This window comes from Choloepus didactylus, chromosome 3 (assembly GCF_015220235.1).
Source record: "Choloepus didactylus isolate mChoDid1 chromosome 3, mChoDid1.pri, whole genome shotgun sequence".
Classification (NCBI taxonomy): Eukaryota; Metazoa; Chordata; class Mammalia; order Pilosa; family Megalonychidae; genus Choloepus; species Choloepus didactylus.
Window position 1 is genome coordinate 199,195,010 of NC_051309.1, and position 17,164 is coordinate 199,212,173.

Genomic DNA, 17,164 nt, shown 5'->3' on the forward strand with positions numbered 1-17,164 from the left:
ATCCCTTCAGTGAGAAATTAAAGCTATTAAAATTATTTATCTATTCAGGCATTGCCTCTTCAATGTTCCCTTCAGTTCTTCATACAGGCAAAAATTGCTATGCAAGAATTTGTATTACAGATTTACAAGGTCATTAAAGATCTTATTCTAAATCAAATATTTGCTCCTTTCCCATAATATTGTGTAGTGTAGCTTTACTTAATTGTTTTTTATAGGAATAAAGCAAAATTAATGACAAAAGTCATGGGCACTTTGAAAAGCACACTTTATGTTTTTAACAATTGAGTTTTCATACAAAGTTGTTACAGGAGCCATCTTTTGTACGCTTCAATCAGTGGCTTTCAAACTTTTTGCACTATTCACTTTAAGAAATACATTTTACATAGTGATCCAGTACCCACACATACACACACCAAAACCTAAACAAGATTTACACACAAATCATACTCTTAGAACATACAGAGCATGCTGGTATTTTCTGTTCCATTTTATTCTCTTCCATTCCATTAAAAAAAAAATGCTAGAAAAGACCCTCAATTTCCTGCCTCATTAATAGATTGCAATCTACAGTTTGAAAAACGCTCTAGAGAACACATGACTTTTTAATTCTGTCACATAACTGATAAACACAGAAATTCAGAATCATAATCATCAGGGTCCCTTGTTGCTTTTACTCTGCAGAAGATCCAATGGTAAAACAAAACAAAACAAAATACTGTTATTACAAAGCATGATTCAAAAATTTATTAATTATTTTTAAAGTGATCAGCTTTTCTGGAAACACTGGCCAAATCCTCATCATAATTTTTCTCTTCTGAAACAAGGTCCAGGGTGGGCGTAGCTGTAGTATAAAGCAGAACTTGGAAAAGGCTTGAATAACCCAACTACTCTAATATGTTGTGGCCTAGGCAGAAATCACATGATGACTGAGATTCTAATGGTACAATCAAAAAAGAGAAAATCCAAAGTGCAAGTTTAGTACCTATTTCATTCCACAGGATATTTACAAGCTTCAAATTTGCCGACGTACACTTTGCAAGCAGTATTATAACTAGTTTTACTCCCCTTTGAACTGTAATTTCAATTATTTTTCGTTTTTAGAAGTTTTATTTGGTTCTTTTCCAATTCTGCTTGATGTGATTTGTAATAGTTTCTTGTTGCTTAATTCCCTCATTTTTTTAATTAAAAAAAACCACTTAAAATTCTATGTAATGTCAACATGATATCTTTGATTCTTATCATCCCATCTGATTTTCTTTTCAGCAGGCTCTCATGATGCCTTGCTTATGAACACTGTGTGACTTCTGACTGTGAGCTCACATTTCATGAGATTTGTGTTCACTGCTGCCAGTTGTGTAGAGGCTCTTCCACTGGTACTACTTCATACTACATTGTTCGCTCAAGGGTTTTGAAAAAGATCACCCGTTTGGGGAGGAATTTTGGCTTAAATCCAAGGGTGAGGTAAGTTTGGTTACAAACTTTCAGGAAAAAATTATATATATATAGATACACATAATTTGCATATGTATGCACACATATAATTTGCATGTATATGCAAATTTGCATGTTATCCCTCCAAGCAGAACCAAAGTTTGGGACAGGAGCTTTTCCTCGGGGGGGGGGGGGGGGGGGGGGTGGGTCTTGTGTGTGTTGTTTGTGTGCGTGTCTGACTCCCTACTCTGGACTGCTCCTGGATTTCATCTCCTGTCTTTTGGGCCCTGGGAAGCTATGAAAACTAAAGCTGTCCTTAACCTCCAGGTTCCAATATTCACTTAAAATTTTAGCTTTCTGCATATTCCTTACTTTCTTGTCAGCTCATTTAATAAATATTTTTTAATGCAACATTTTTACTAGTTTCTAGTAGGAGGGTTCATTTCACACCATGAAGTTATGGAGATTTGTAAAATCGATTCTTTCTTCAAGTGATTTTAAATAAAACATAGAAAAAACATTGGAATTAAGATTTTATTGCTTGTTAGTTTTGTCATTCCAAACCATTTTAAGTAAACAGACATTCAGAAAACATACTGGGAGTGTTAAACAGATGATGGCAACATCAACGAGAATGCTTAACTATTTGACATAAGGTAATGGGAGGCACCACCACCACCATCACTCACAGAAATTCATACATATCGTATAAAACAGTAAAAATAGTTCATTGGTATTTAACTAGCATTCTTGGTAATCATCTATGAACCACAATAAGCCTGAACAGTTTTAGAATCATCAGAGCAAAACAATGTATTTTTTCTTCCACTAGTAGAGCTAGCTCTTTCAGTTTCTTTAAAACACAAGCAAACAATTAAACACAACAAAACTTACACACCACAACCTGAAAACAAAAGTTGGCCTATTTCAGTGGTCCTGAATTTTAATGTTTCTATCATATTAATTCAAGAAATAAATCATGATTCAGCTTTTGAAAATGAGACTAAGCTCTTTCACTTTTAATTACACAGTTTATAATTCAAAAGTTTTAACTGAAGCTAATGTTAACCCAGTAAAAACCAAGAATACAACTCCAGAAACTGCTCTTATTCTAAGGTAACTTCTTTAAAAGTTCATTATTCTTTAAAAACTCAGACCCAAGCTGCACAGCTATAACTTGAGGAACTAACATTTCTACCCTTCGGGGTACCACAGCAGTAGTTCTAAGTGTTCTTATGGGACATATATACAAAATCACTATAAATCACACATAAACATCAATAATTTTTCCTGATAAGGTAAAACTACACCAATATTTTCCTCTATTAATGATTTCTTTTAAAATCAAGCATGTACTACAATTCAGCATTTGAAAGACTTCTATGTCTATTATTGCAAAGATGCTCAGGTTGAGAAATACATTTGTATAGTTGAAGAGATGCTCTGAAAAGCGACAAGACTTGTTTCTCTGTTAAGCCATTCAGAAGACTTCAGTTATCAAATAATTAAAAACACACAATAGCAGATAAATAGGAATTCATTAAAATCATTGTCTCCAACAATAAAAAATTAAATATTAAGGCATCTTTTACTCCATTATGGTATATGTAGCAAAGAGAAATGTAAATAAAAGCCATCATTGCTATTCAAAATACTTTCTAATGTATTCAGATTTTTGTTTTTTATATTATCCTATTTCACAAAGCATTGAAATCTCTCATGATCAAACATCTTGATGCAAACCAAGAGACAAGTATAAATAGATATCCATTTACTAAAGGGAGGCAGTTCATCCTTGAAAAATAAAAAGGAACTACAAATACCAGGATGTAAATTTCTCTGGAGCAATTTATGCTTAAGTAATTAAGAGAAAGAAGGGACGAAGACTTGATTTAAGATGAGAAGCTAATTAACATGGATCAGGCTGCTGAATAATTGTTTGCTCAGTATTTTGCTCCACTGGGATGAGAGTTTCAAAGGGGTTCATTCTCCTTTAAAAATATATCACATCCACTAGAATAAGATCATATAAATTAACACTGATTATGTACTATCCCCCATATTTGTCCACTTACAAAGCTTGATAGGCTTCATAAAGTATACTAAATAGTAACATTTTCACCTTTTATTAAGGCAAGTTTGTGAAAATAATTTAATACAACCAGATCGTTTAATGAACTTACAGCTTACAACATTTTTCACATAAGAAACATACAAAAAATTGTGTTTTATAAAAAGCCACTTCAATACCAGAAAAGAGTGATGAAAGATTTTGAATCCAGTTTACTTTTGTAAAGGATGCTCTTTTGTTGTCTCAGATTCCAAATACTATTCATCATCTTTAGAACCAGTTTTGCTTAACTATAAAAAAAAAGACAGAAGGAAATAAATATTCAACAAGTTTAAGCTATCATATTATTTTCATTAATTATTTCCACTTAGTATAAAAATTAAATATTTAGAGTTAATAGAACAGACAACAAGGTTTAAGAAACTTAAAACATCTATACCATTTACCATACATAACTACTTTTCAACATCAGGTACAGCTACTTCAAACAGGATTCTTTAAAAATATAACCTCACCAGTGTAAGGGTAGATGAGTAATAAAGTGGATACACACGTGAAAAAAAAGTAGGCCGGGAATATGGGGAAAATACACCCCTATGTAAACTATGGACTATGGTTATAGCATTACTTTAATAGTCTTTCATCAACTGTAACAAATATAACTGCTGTTAAAAAAAAAGTAGAATTAAAGAAAAAGTGTTACCTTCAACTATAAGACATTTTCCACACCAAAGCAAGTGTTGGTGGGGTGGTGTATGGGAATCCTGCATTTTATGCATGATTGTTCTGTAAACCCACAACTTCTCTAATACAAAAAAATTTTAAAAAAAGTATATAACCTCAACAGAATAAGTGTGTGTGTGGGGGGAAATCCCTTAAAGCTTTCCATGAAATAAATTGGTAACAAAAATATACAAATAGGAAAAAGCATTTAAAAAATGAATGACATTCTTCTACTTTTGTTTTCTATTACAGAAGGCAAATTCTTAAAGTACAGTTTAGAAAGTATGATAAAAATCTTAAATTACAATTTTTTTCTGGCGAATTTTGGGGCCAGATAAAATTTCCAAAGAATATAAAGGCAAGTCTGACCAGAATAAAGAACCAGCTGCTTAGATAAATACATGATATAAAAAAATGTATAATATAAAAAAATGCATACTTAGATCCTAAACCTATGACCACAGAAACCTCTGGAAAACACAAGAATACACATACATGCACACATTCTATTAGTGTTCTCATAGGACATTAGTGATGATATCATTACACATCATGCTGCCTCTGGAAAACATCACTGGGCACTCATGAAAAAATAGTAAAAGAGACAAACAATGTCTTAGTATTATGATGAAAATAGTTTGGAGCTCACAGACCTCTTGAGTGGGTCACAGAGATCTCCCAGGGGTCCACAGACCACAGTTTGGCTTAGGATAACAGATTCTGAGACCATACCATGTCTAGTTGGTAACCTCCTTCCTAAAAATATTCTCTCCCATCTCCCAAGATTACTGGATTATTTAAATTTTACTTTCCTCTATGAATTAGAATATAAATTCTAATTTATATTAAAAGGGACTCTCTTAAAGAAAAAAACAAAACAGAAAACTTCTGGAGCTAGGGAAGGAGGAGCACTATTACCATATTTTTCTTCTCACTTTCAGCTGAGATCTGCTGCATTGAGAAGAAGAGGCATTCTGACTGGGGAAATAGTTCATTCTGGAGCACAGAGCATTTCAAAGAGAGAACAGATATAGCAGGCGAGCTACCTAAAGGGACAACTCAGACAAAGTGAAGCATGCATCGAGCATCAGTAGGCAGGGGCCTGGGTAAATAAGAGAATGCCAAAGAAGCTTCACCCATGCAAATAATCGTGTATAGGGTCAACCTCTTGCTCAGGAGAGAGAGAAGATATACTGTGTTTCTTTATTCCAATTGTAGCTCCTGGCTCCCTACTCCCAGGTAATATTTTTTGAACTAGATTCTAGAAGCACAAATATTATTTTAAATAGTTTCTATAAAAAATGCATTCCATGGCCCAACAAGCTGAATTCAAAATAATCTTTAGGAATTAAAAGTTGTAAATTATCAATACTTGTGTGTCCTCCCTAAAATCCTAATCTTTAACTACTCTTGGATCATACTAATCACTTCTCACAGCAACAGTGGCACTAAATTGGCATGCGAAACTTATTTATGAAGTCTTGCAAAGAGAATTAACTTATTGGGTTAAGTATCAGTTTAATACATTTAAAATTACAAATAATACAAGAAATATATTGAGAGAAAGCGGCAGAAAAATCCAAAATGGAATGTAAACAATTTTAAACAACAGGAAATCTTTCTTGGCAATTAGATTTAGAGTCTCTCCTAAAAAAATAGTTGAAATCAAAACATTCCTTTCCATGACTTGTTTTCCTCATTTTCCGTATTATTGCTAATTTAGTTATACTTACGCATGTTAATTCTTAAGAAATATTTACATAAATAGCATTATTTTAGTGTAGCTCTAACTTACATCTACAGATTATCCATTAATAAAAAAATGAAAATCTAAAACAGAGTATAAGGAAGAGAAGAATGCGAAGGATATTTCAAAAATACTTACATGCTTAATGTAAAAAAGGAAACAGAAATCCCAGTAAAATCCAAAGGTTGCAGAGCCGGGGTGGGATGGAAGATACAAATTTCATTACTTGACAGCAATGATTATAACAATTTTTTTGGAAACTAGAAGACAAATATATATACCTTAACCACATCAACCCAGTTCCATCCTCGAGGAAGTTCCCCTTTGTGATCTAGAGGATACAAAAACAGTTATGTTTCTAAGACCAATAAGTTAATTTAAAATCAACTATCATCTAATAAATAAGATTTTATTTACTATTTTTTAAAATCACATATTACTAAAGTTGGAAAAATAATTTATCATCATCATGAACTGAAAGCACTGTTCTGGAGATATTTGCAAAGTATTTCAGATATACCTCCTTTTTACATTTACCCAATCTTCCAATCAAGACAAAACTCGACATGATGGAAGACATGTGGAGGTGGGTTGGTAATGCCAGGGAAGAGGAACTAATCAATTTATAAGCTGCATGCCTTTACATAAGTTTTATTGCTTTCTACAAGGTTACTGATTATTAAGTAAGAAGCTCTGTCAGCTTACTGTTTCATGCGTTAGCATTTCACACCAAGAAGCTAGGCTCAAGACAGGAGGACTTATAAACAAAAGTCATGCTTCAGGACTAAGAGAAGGGCCGGTTAACTTATTTATTCCTTGCTGTGCTCTGATCAAATATTCATTATTTAATCTAAGACTATTTTAGAAAGGGCTTTAATCTTTTGGGAGGTGTTTAAAACCAAACTCAACCTTTATACAGGAATTTACAGCTTATAAAGTGCTTTTAGCAGAATATTTAAATTTAAAGAATAGTTTAAAAAATAAATACAATTAAAAAATCATTTTATAGAAACTTCAAAATCTGCCTTCAAAACAAGATTATATTAACTTTATAGCAAGGGAAACAGAAACTAACCCCATGATTCTTATAGTATAGAAACAATATTACTGGAGTTCAATTTTAGATGCTAATGATTCTTTTCTCCCTCATACTAATAAGAATCTTATCCCACTGGCTACTGGTTATAAAGGGCACAGGGGCAGATCAATTTTAGTAACTACGATTTTTACACACAGTCCCATGCCTGTCCCATTAAAGTTCTATTCAGAATGACAGCTGCCAGTCACAGAGTTCTATACTAATTATAGAAGTTAATGACCTTACATGGGCATCATCTAGGGGATGGAGCAGGGAGATATCAACAACAGGGAATGATCATAGGTCATTACGTAACTGCATGAAAGCGACAGATAACTGGGTGATACTAGAAAATGTTTACTTTCAAATGTAAGTACTGACACAGATGCTAAAACATTCCAAAAAGAAATTAACTATAAATTCTAAAACATAGACTTCAATGGCTAACAATTTACTGCTTCAGCTGTTTATACTTTAATGCTGGTTTGGTATTTAGCATAATGGATTCCCAGATTTTTTATCTCACAAATCTTTACAATTTCAAAAATGTTTTTGAGAATCAACACAGGGTTACTATCTTTTTATTCTGCTACAAACAGACATTACACAAGACATAAACAGCCCAAAACTACCATCACCATCACTTTATAAAAGGGCATGGTAACCTTCCTTCCCAAATTAACAGGGTTAGTTCTTCTCATTAGATGGCAGCTTGTAATCTTACACCAATAGCACACACATACATGCATAAATATAAGTGTAAGTATAAAGGTAAGTACAAGTGTAAGTATAAGCAAAAGTGTTTATGTGCACATGTGATGGCGTTATTTTCCGTGACTGGGAAAAAGGTTTACAGACTGGGTTTCAATCTGCAAAAGAGACCAAATACTATTGTCAATATAAGCTGGAGTTTATAACATTCTTCTAATGTTCTATACCAAAGGATTCTAGTTTAGGACACACAAGAATTCTATTTTTAAATCTTATTGCTGTTGTGTAAATAAGTCAACTGCAGACAAAATATTATATTATTTATTGTGCTACGATCTAATGGGATACCAGACTTCATCTCAAATGAAAGTTCTATTTTAACAAATTTTCAAGAATTTGCAACCTGCCATAGAGGTAAACAAGTAGGAAAACCCCAAATGTGTTAAGAGCACACAGGTAGGAAACAAGTTTTTGTATACTTTTCTAATGTTTTTCAATCTCAAGACTCGTTTATCACGCTTTACCACTTTGCTTTCTTCTCAAATGGTTCTCTCTTATGATGAAGTATTAGTAAATATTTTCAATATATATATGTAACCAAAGACAAGTGTCTCATGCAAATTTTACAAGAAGAGAGTAGAGACCTAATTTTCTAAATCAAAATATATTAAGCCCCCATATCACACTAAAAAGCAACACACTGATCTGTGTTACAGAAGAAAAAAAAACACAAACCTGTTTTATCTGCCAGCTTACGTTTCTGGGCTTTTGAAAGTTGTTCTTTTTTGTCTTTTTTCTTACTTGATGCGGCTGTATTAGGAGTTTCAACAGAGATGATATTACTTATGGATGTCTAAAAAAGGAAAAAAGAAAGAATTTTTTGACTCATGCCTTAAAACTTACTGAAGTATACTAACTATAGCTACTTCCTGAAATGGGCTGATAATTTTTAGATTTATGAAGTAAAAGAGTGCTCTATTATTATTATTCATTTATTAAGTCAGGTGTCCTTACTACATTGTTGGTTTCACTCTTCGAAAAGTTCACATTGAAGGACATAATAAAAACTGCAATTCTTAAAACCAGGTTCCTGGGAAGGAAGATCTGACACTGGCATTTTGTTGAGGCTCCAAGGTAGTTTTATAATTCAGTTAATTTGCTATAATTTGGAAATTTAAACATGTCTTTAGAAAATTATGTGTGTCTTTAGAAAAATCACATGTACCTGCCTAGAATATACTGTTTCCTGGAAAAACGAAAAAACCTTTAAAACATTTGAGTTCATATAGTTAGAGTTTATGATAGTTAAAATGCTTACTAGGTGCCAAGTATTGTTCTGAATATTTGACATATATTACTCATTTGATTCTCATTACAATTTTACAAAGTAGATACTATTATAATCCCCATTTTACAGATGAGGAAACTGAGCATAGAGATTAGAGGCTTGTCCAAAGTCACACAGCAAGTGGTGCAATGAAGATATGAAAATAGGCAGTCTGATCCAGAGTCTATAATCCTAACTACCATCCCTACTGCTCCTCCTGTTGCTTCTCAATGTTCTTCTATGTCCCATGGGGAATATGGAAGCCAAAGCCACTCAAGCAGAAGGCCTGGCCTTTGTGGTCAGTTTGGCTCACAAGACAAAACTGAATTAATACTGACCATTGAATGTCTTTTGGTCAAGACTTGGTACAAAGGGGTGTTAATACATAGAAGCTTAATGTCATAAAAGATGATAATTTCTAAAATTATTCTAGAAATAAAACAATTATTTTTTTCTATTCAACTAAGTCTCCTTATGTTGCAATACTTTCAATTTGAACCATGGCATGGTTATTTATAATGAAAGAAGCCTCATGGAGAAAGCAATTTCATGAATATTTTAGGCCTACATAAGAAATCTCCAACTATCTAAGCTTTATAAAGAGATCAAATAAATTTTAAAAATAGTAGTTTCTATAATGTCTCAGTTTTGATGGACACATGAAGTATTCTAGTCTTTGATGCTGAACAAAATCTAGAGAACATAATTTTATTTTCTAAGTGAAACAGAAGATAAGAAATTGAAAATTCACTGTTCTTACTGAACTCAGATGTAACTCCTTCTAAATCTAACACAAAGTCCCCTTCTAATATATTTTTTTTAAATAGTAACTAGTAAAAATCACTAGCAGAGCAAAACAAACAAAACAAAACAAAACACAAATCACACACTCACCGTAGAATTAACAGGATGGTGGTTCTCCATGAATTGTTCTTTATTGTCTTTGGCATATTCAAACAATGTGTATGTCATAGCAGTTCCAAGATTAACTTCAACTGCTTCCTGTAATTTGGCCAATATACTCTGCTTTACAGCTGATGATCTACAATGAACAACAAACAGATCGCTAAGAGAAAAGTAAAAGGGAGAGCAAAGCAGAAAACAATGAAAATGAAACACTACTCACATGGTGTTGTTAAAAAAAGCGTTCATAGATATAATTGGAGGTGTTTGGGGATATGTTTCTGTCCAGGAAATCTCTATTAAGAAGGCTTTGGGATCACCATTTTCACCTATCTGAAGAAAAGGGAAATCTTAGGCTTGTAAAAAGTGATACAAAGACAGAGCACTAAATTATGATCTTTAAAATGATGACTTCTTTCCAATGCTCATTCTCAGACCAGAAATTTAGTATTTTGAAAATTTAGGGGTACAGGGTAAGACTGAGTAGAGGGTGCGGGGAGTATAAAGACACCCTGACTTCCTAGTCTGTCTTAATGCATTTAGTTTGTGCCATGGCCTGTCTGTCCAACCAGCCCACCAGCATTTCCAGCACCAAGACTATGTCTTATATATTTTTGTTTGCTTCACCAAAGTTTTCTGAGGATGAAGATAATATACATCACTGTGGGGAACACGAAGAGGATGGATGGACAAAAATAATAACGCACAAACTTGAAGCACCTCATCTTTGTTTTAGGTTTTCCAATAGCTAAACTATAAGAAGCAGTTCTAAGAATCAGTAAATTCATTTTCTTAGTACAATCTCAAAGAGGTCAGAAAATGAAATGTAAAATTAAGAGGACAAAAGGAAAAGGCAAAGAAATAAAGGAATGCCTTGGATTGGCCAGTCAACTCCTGAATAACCTGAAGATGTCTTTTGTTTCTCTTTCTTCCCCAATTTTTTATTTTGAAGAATTTTAATCTGACAGAAAATCTGAAATAATGCAATGAACACTCACTGACATTTATCTTATTCACCAAACAGAAATTTTATGCCCCATTTGCTTTATCTTTTTTCTCTCATCACAGCATTCCCCCTTCATTATGTGTGTGATTTTTCTCTTTGGTTTGTGTTTAACCATTTGAAAGTAAACTGCAGACTTCATGATGTGCTCAAATATTTAGGAGTAAAGTATCTTCTGAGACTAAGGACATGCTTCTTTATAACTCCAGTAACATTATCACACCCCCAAAATTCAACAATGATAGAAAAATATCTAATGACAAATCATACTAAGTCCCCAGTCGTATCCATGATATCATTTAATAGATCCCCATCCCACCCCCATATCCATAATCAAATGAAGGGTCATGAATTGCATTTGGTTGGCAAGTCCCTTTATTTTCCTTTAGTTTAAAACAGTCGCCAGGCCTCTCTCTCTCTCTCTTTTTTTTTAAATGACTTTTATGACAAATAGTCCATGCCAGCTTTCTTGTATAATGTTCCTAGATCTGGACTGTTTCCTCTATTCAGATTCTGATTAAACATTTTTGGTAAGTATGCTATATAGGATGTGGTACTTTCATAGTATCATACAAGGTCTTTTAGAATCATCATTGGTGATACTAAGTTTGAGTGCTTGGTTAAGGTGGTATTATGCCATGTTTCTCCATTGTGAAGGTATCTTTTTCATTTTGTAATTAAAAAGTGATATGTGGGTGATACTAAAAAGTCATGTGAATATCTTATTCTTCAACAACCTTTCACCCAAAGGTTTATGCATCCATTATTGATCCTTGCTTGAATCAATTATTACAATGGTAGTTATTCATAAAATGATGATTTTCTAAAAAACTATGGAATGATTCACAAATAAGCATCTCAACCTTACACATGGCTGTGCTAATCTTCTCTGTATTATTTTTGGTATATGTGTTGTAAAAGCAGCACTTTTGTGGTTTTTTTTTTTAAACTTAAAATAACAGCAACAAGATTTTTGAAATTTCCATTCCCAAATTATTACTAACTTTTCCTTTTTTTTCTGACCTCTAATTTTTCATCCCTCATCTTCAATCTTACCCTGTACCAACATAATGTGAGGCTCAGATATCACGTCAAATAAATTTAGGGATCTATTGATATACCTACATGAGTCTATTACCTACATAATGGACTTCATCAGTTTGTGCTTGTGTTTTAAATAAATAGATAATAAAAAAGTAATAAAAGTTACTTGCTTTATGCGATCACTAAGTCCTTAGTCAAGTGCATTTAGGAACAAATTGCCACATGCCTCACACTGTGTTAAGACCACTCCTGACTTTAAGGGACCCAGATATTCAGATGACTCAATAAAATGCAGTATGAGTAACATTTCAAAGTGACAGGATCAAGTCTGAAGAAATGGGGGATGGTTAAACCAGTCAGGGTAAATACAGAAGATATGGCCCAAATATGTCACAGAGGAGGCCTGAGGTGGGCTTTAAAGGTGAAGTAGGCACATATGATAAAAAAACAAACAAGAAAACAAAACAAAAAAAAACCAAACAGCTGGAAAACATTCACCATTCCATTAGGCCTAAAGGATGGCAGTGGTTGGCAAAGTTGGAGAGTTAGGAATAAAATGGAAGGGTCTTGAGTGTCAAGCTAAGGAATCTAGTCCTCACTTCTATGGGCAAGAGGAAACCGTGGAGAAACCTTTTTAAACAGGGGAATGGGATGACTACTTATGTTGGTTTTAAAAGGCTATTTAGTAATCTGTTGGAAGACTAATGATGGAGCACCAGGGGGGAAGCTGAAGAAAGCACTTAGAGCAGGGAAATAATTTAGGAGGCTACTGAACTACTCTGCACGAGGACACATCCAGAACTATGCTCCAGATCCTTTGACTCTCTACAAACTGTTTCCCAACCTCACTTTTCATCCCTCTTAAATCCATCCTATGAGTCACATCAGTGTCTATCCTACAGGACATACACAAGTCCAACAGCATTCTGCACATTGTACTCAATAATTAACTGCTGCTATTAATAAGACATTCAGGAAAGCATGGGGGAATTCTCAATATCCCACTTGCTGAGGGGAGGATGGCAGTGGTTGTTGGGGAAAGTCTGGGAGGCAGCTGAATTCAAAAAGAAGGGTCTTGGAGTTAACTCCACTGTTAACTTTGTCTATTAAAAGTCCTTTGATTATTACACATATGGAGATAATGAAAGGATTGTTAACACGGAAGGAAACTGAGAAGAGCTGAGCAGAGAGGAGAGTATCCAAAGGAAGTAACTCTAAAGAATATACTTATTGTGAGAAATCTATAATAAATCATGTTTAAGGATCATTTCTCATACAATTTATTTTAAATGGTGACAGTGTAAATGATAACCAAAAAACTTTCCCACCCATTGACACTTAAAAATCATTTAAATGATTTATATTATTTATTCATAAAATACTAACACTGTTTTATATGGAAGACAGATTAATGGGCAACTGCATTTAAAGAAAAAGCCACATTTCACATTGGTAAAAAATATTTATACACATTTGGAATACAAAATTAAGAAAACATAATTTTCTTGACCATTTTATAGGACAGTAAAAAGAATACTGGACTTGGAATTCAGAGACCTGAATTTTAATCATAATATTTGTTAATATCAGCTGTGGGAACATGGTAAAGTCACTGAGAGAAGTTATCTTTAAGATAAGAAGGTAAAATCATATAATTTTTATGGTTTCCTCTGTTTCTAACATTTTATGATTCTGTTATAATAAAAAGTTATGCTGGTTTTCAAAAATTTCTAAATTAAGTTTTCAAATGTTAAAAATAACTCATATTTTGGAGATGAGTTTTTATTTAAATGCTTCAGCAAATATGACAACATAATAGATTTAAAATAAATCACTTGGATTTAAAAAACAAAATCACCGTTTTTAGCAATCTTTAGTATTTTCTGGCAAAGTAGTAAGTGCTCCTACTCATGCCATGTCTTACCCTATATTGAAATGAAACTGGACTTAATTCCCGGAAACTTTCATCTCCTTCATAAATCGAACGTAATGCTTCTAGTTCCATCTGAAAGAAATGAATTAAATGAGTTTGGTTTTGTGGTATAAATAGATTAGAAATAGTGTCTTCAGTTTCTGATTCAAGCCCACTCAACTATGTAACAGTTACTTATAATATACTTGCATCCACCAACATATTACAATAATAGTAATATTACTTTGAAACTTTGTGCTTAGCATAGTTTACACTGTATTATCTCACTCAATCCTCACATCAGTCTTATGAAGAGGATCCTATTATTTTCTCTTTTCTACTAAGGAGAATAAAAAATGAGATACAGTTTAAAGCAACTTCAGGGCATGTGCCCTTTGTTGCTCTGCTAAAAAACAGCCTGGGGTAAAAATAACATTAAACTTGGAGATGAGAAATGTGAAACACAATAATTTCCCATTATTTCTAAAAAATGTACATTTGTTATCTTTTCCACAGAATTAAAAAAACACTTGAGGACAATAAAAATAACTTAAAAAAAATGGGAGGTAGAAAAAGGTTGACAAGATGGGAGACAGGACCGCAAGAGTAAATGTAACTAGTAATCCTTGCCTGGAAATATTTCTTAGAACATTGTAGGCTTTTAAATGAGAAGTTCTAGTCACTGTTTGTGATCTCTGAAGAATCCCTAAGACGAAAAAAGCTAAGGAAAACTGCACTTGGATAAATATTTTCGTTTTCAAAACGATGCTTGTCATGGATTCTACAAACCAAAGATGGGTGAGCTTGACCTACAGGAATAAAATTTTAAAACAGATTATCAAAGAAATTGTGAGAGTGTAGGGGAGTAAGGTGTAATTTCTAAAACCTAGAAAGCACATGAAAAACAAGACATATCTAAACAACCCATACCCTTTTTGGAAAGGGAAATTTGACTGGACATTAGGAAAAGACACAGAACAGCTTATATGGATTTCAGCAAGGCTCCAGGGGGTTTCTCTTGCTACCTTTATAGAAAAGAATACAGGAATTCAAACTGGATTCAAAGAGTAATTAAGAAGATCAGATTAGAATGAACTTTACCCAAAAGATAGCACTATACCTTCTAACCTTAATCTTTTCCTGTCTTTTAATTAATGACTTAGGAACAAAATTTGAAGCCAGGCTTATCAAATTTGTGGCTGACAATTTGATGGGACAGTAAATCATGCTGGTAGCAGAAAACAATTGTTGAAAAACAATCTAACAAGATGAAATTTAACATGGTGGATCAGAAGAACTTGTACTAGGATAGTAAATACACATGTAGAGGATGATAGATATATTCCTTTGCAGCTACATATATATAAAAATCACTTAAAGGGTTTTAGTTGACAGTAAATTTAGCTGTAGAAAACAGTGTGATGCCACATCTAAAACAGAATATAAATAAACTCACAACCTGTCTACAGACAGGATTCCCGGATAGTGAAGGAACTAAAAAGTATGGGAAAAAAAAAAGCTAAAAGGAAAGTCTGAGAAAAGGTGTGGAAACTGTTCTTCAAAGATCTGAAAGTCAGTCATGTGGAAGAGGAATGGAATTTTCTGGTTAAAATGAAGATCCCTGGACCCCACAATAGAAATTTTGATTTAGCAGCTCAGAGGTGGAATGTGAACATCTGTTTTTCTAACAACCACTCAAGTGGTTGTAACTCCGTGGCCATGGGTTCTATTTTGAGAAACATTCCACTACATGCTCCCTGCTTTGCAGAGAGACAGAACAGTTGAAGCACTGGCTTGGAAACTCACCTGGCAGGACTATTTTAGAAGGGATTCAGATAGCAACCAGCTTATTGGACTTTGGATCCTTTAAAGGTAAATGCCAATTCAGAGATTATATTAAATCTATCATGTGAAAGCACTAACTTCAAGCAATATATTCTAAACGAAAAATGAATGAATGCTACTTTTCTAGGAGACCTGGGTTCTAGTTCTGATTCTACCATATAACTCACTGTGCAGCCCTGGGGCAAATCACTTTACCTCTGTAAACCCTTTTCCCCACATTGCACTTTTTGTATATGTTACAAAATTAGAAGGTTCCCTTAGAGATGACCTGTACCATTCTTTCCAATTCTAATATTTTATGATTCGATTTCAAAGAAACCTTTCACAAGAAAATAACTGAGCATAAATCATGCAATTCAGGTGGTACACGTATGCTTAAAATAAACTTCGTATCCTATGGACAACTGTCAAATAGGCAAATGATTTCCACCAAACAATATGGACAGAAACCGGAGATACGGAAGTCATTACTTTTCTCTACCAGAAATTTAACTAACTCAATTAACCATCTTTCTACCAGCCAACAGATTTTAAAATTGAAAGGTAATTTGGTTCCAAATCCATAACTCAGTATACCAGCACTAAACAACAAGCGGGATTAAAGGCGAGCCAAGAGCACCCGGGTCATGGATCAAGGACAGTCTTCCTTGTTATTAAGGAAACCTGGGGTAACCCCGGGGTGTGCAAACATGACAACTGCTGAAGTGGGGAGGCAGAGACGGACTCCTACCCATTCAAGCCTGCGTGGCTCTCCTCGCACGGCACCGGTAAACTTCGGGGACTATAGCCAGGCTACGTCGGATCTAGGGGCGAAGGACACGTGCGGGGCTGCCTGCGCGGGGAGAGGGGCGTCCAGCCCGGGAGACTCACCTCTTGGTCCTCGTTGGCACTCATCGCGCCAACCGTTGATCGCCTCCCAGGCGGAACGCGTTTGCGAGGACCAAGCAGCAGCTAGGGGCGGTGGTCCTGGGACCCGGGCGACCCCTTCCGAGCCCCCGGCGGCGGCACTCCCTTCGCACCCGCAGTCGGGAGTCAGGGACGCCCGGGGGTCTCAGGAGGCTGGGAGTCGCGGGCAGGGGTCTGTGGGCGGGGATGCGAGGCCGCCGAAGGAGGGGCGCCAGGGCGACTGAGGAGCGGCAGCAGGGAGGTAAGCCAGAGGCCCCGCCTCTTCCCCCTCGCTTCTCCTATTGGTTCCTTCTCTCTCCGCCCCCAAATCGTTCGCTTTTAGAAAATCCACCATCTTCCTTACGTTTTGTGCAGTAGCGTAAAGTTCGGAGACAGCGATTGGTGGAGGACGCTGTCACTCAGGCCCAGAAAGTGCTTCCTGTGCAGTGGAGGTGGAGATAGGGAAGTCTCGCTTGCTGGAGGC

At 34.7% G+C, this 17,164-nt stretch overlaps 1 protein-coding gene and 1 pseudogene across 5 annotated transcripts; both read right to left on the minus strand.

Annotated features, from left to right (window-relative positions):
- Nucleotides 1-1,951: 1,951 nt before the first annotated feature.
- Nucleotides 1,952-16,946, minus strand: RWDD4 (RWD domain containing 4). Of its 5 annotated transcripts, none has more exons than XM_037831076.1 (8): nucleotides 16,666-16,946; nucleotides 13,963-14,043; nucleotides 10,215-10,320; nucleotides 9,983-10,130; nucleotides 8,497-8,614; nucleotides 6,254-6,303; nucleotides 6,111-6,113; nucleotides 1,952-3,792 (listed from the first exon to the last, which is right to left on the minus strand). In XM_037831076.1, exons 3-8 carry the CDS (start codon nucleotides 10,238-10,240, stop codon nucleotides 3,760-3,762), a joined length of 378 nt encoding a protein of 125 aa, XP_037687004.1. In that variant the 5' UTR covers nucleotides 10,241-10,320; nucleotides 13,963-14,043; nucleotides 16,666-16,946; the 3' UTR covers nucleotides 1,952-3,759. The 5 variants fall into 5 exon arrangements, with proteins under 5 accessions (XP_037687004.1, XP_037687002.1, XP_037687000.1 ...); XM_037831074.1 differs by having other exon boundaries at nucleotides 8,497-8,571; nucleotides 10,215-10,324; XM_037831072.1 differs by having other exon boundaries at nucleotides 10,215-10,324.
- LOC119530698 lies at nucleotides 11,822-11,921 on the minus strand (annotated as a pseudogene).
- Nucleotides 16,947-17,164: the final 218 nt, after the last annotated feature.

Bases quoted from the DNA above. Each gene is read 5' to 3' on its own strand.
- RWDD4 (XM_037831072.1), bottom strand. From the start codon at position 16,689: ATGAGTGCCAACGAGGACCAAGAG. The intron at 14,044-16,665 runs GTGAGTCTCCCG...CATTTCTTTCAG, and splicing joins GTGCCAACGAGGACCAAGAG to ATGGAACTAGAAGCATTACG. The intron at 8,615-9,982 runs GTGAGTGTGTGA...TTCCTTTTTTAG, and splicing joins ACCATCCTGTTAATTCTACG to ACATCCATAAGTAATATCAT.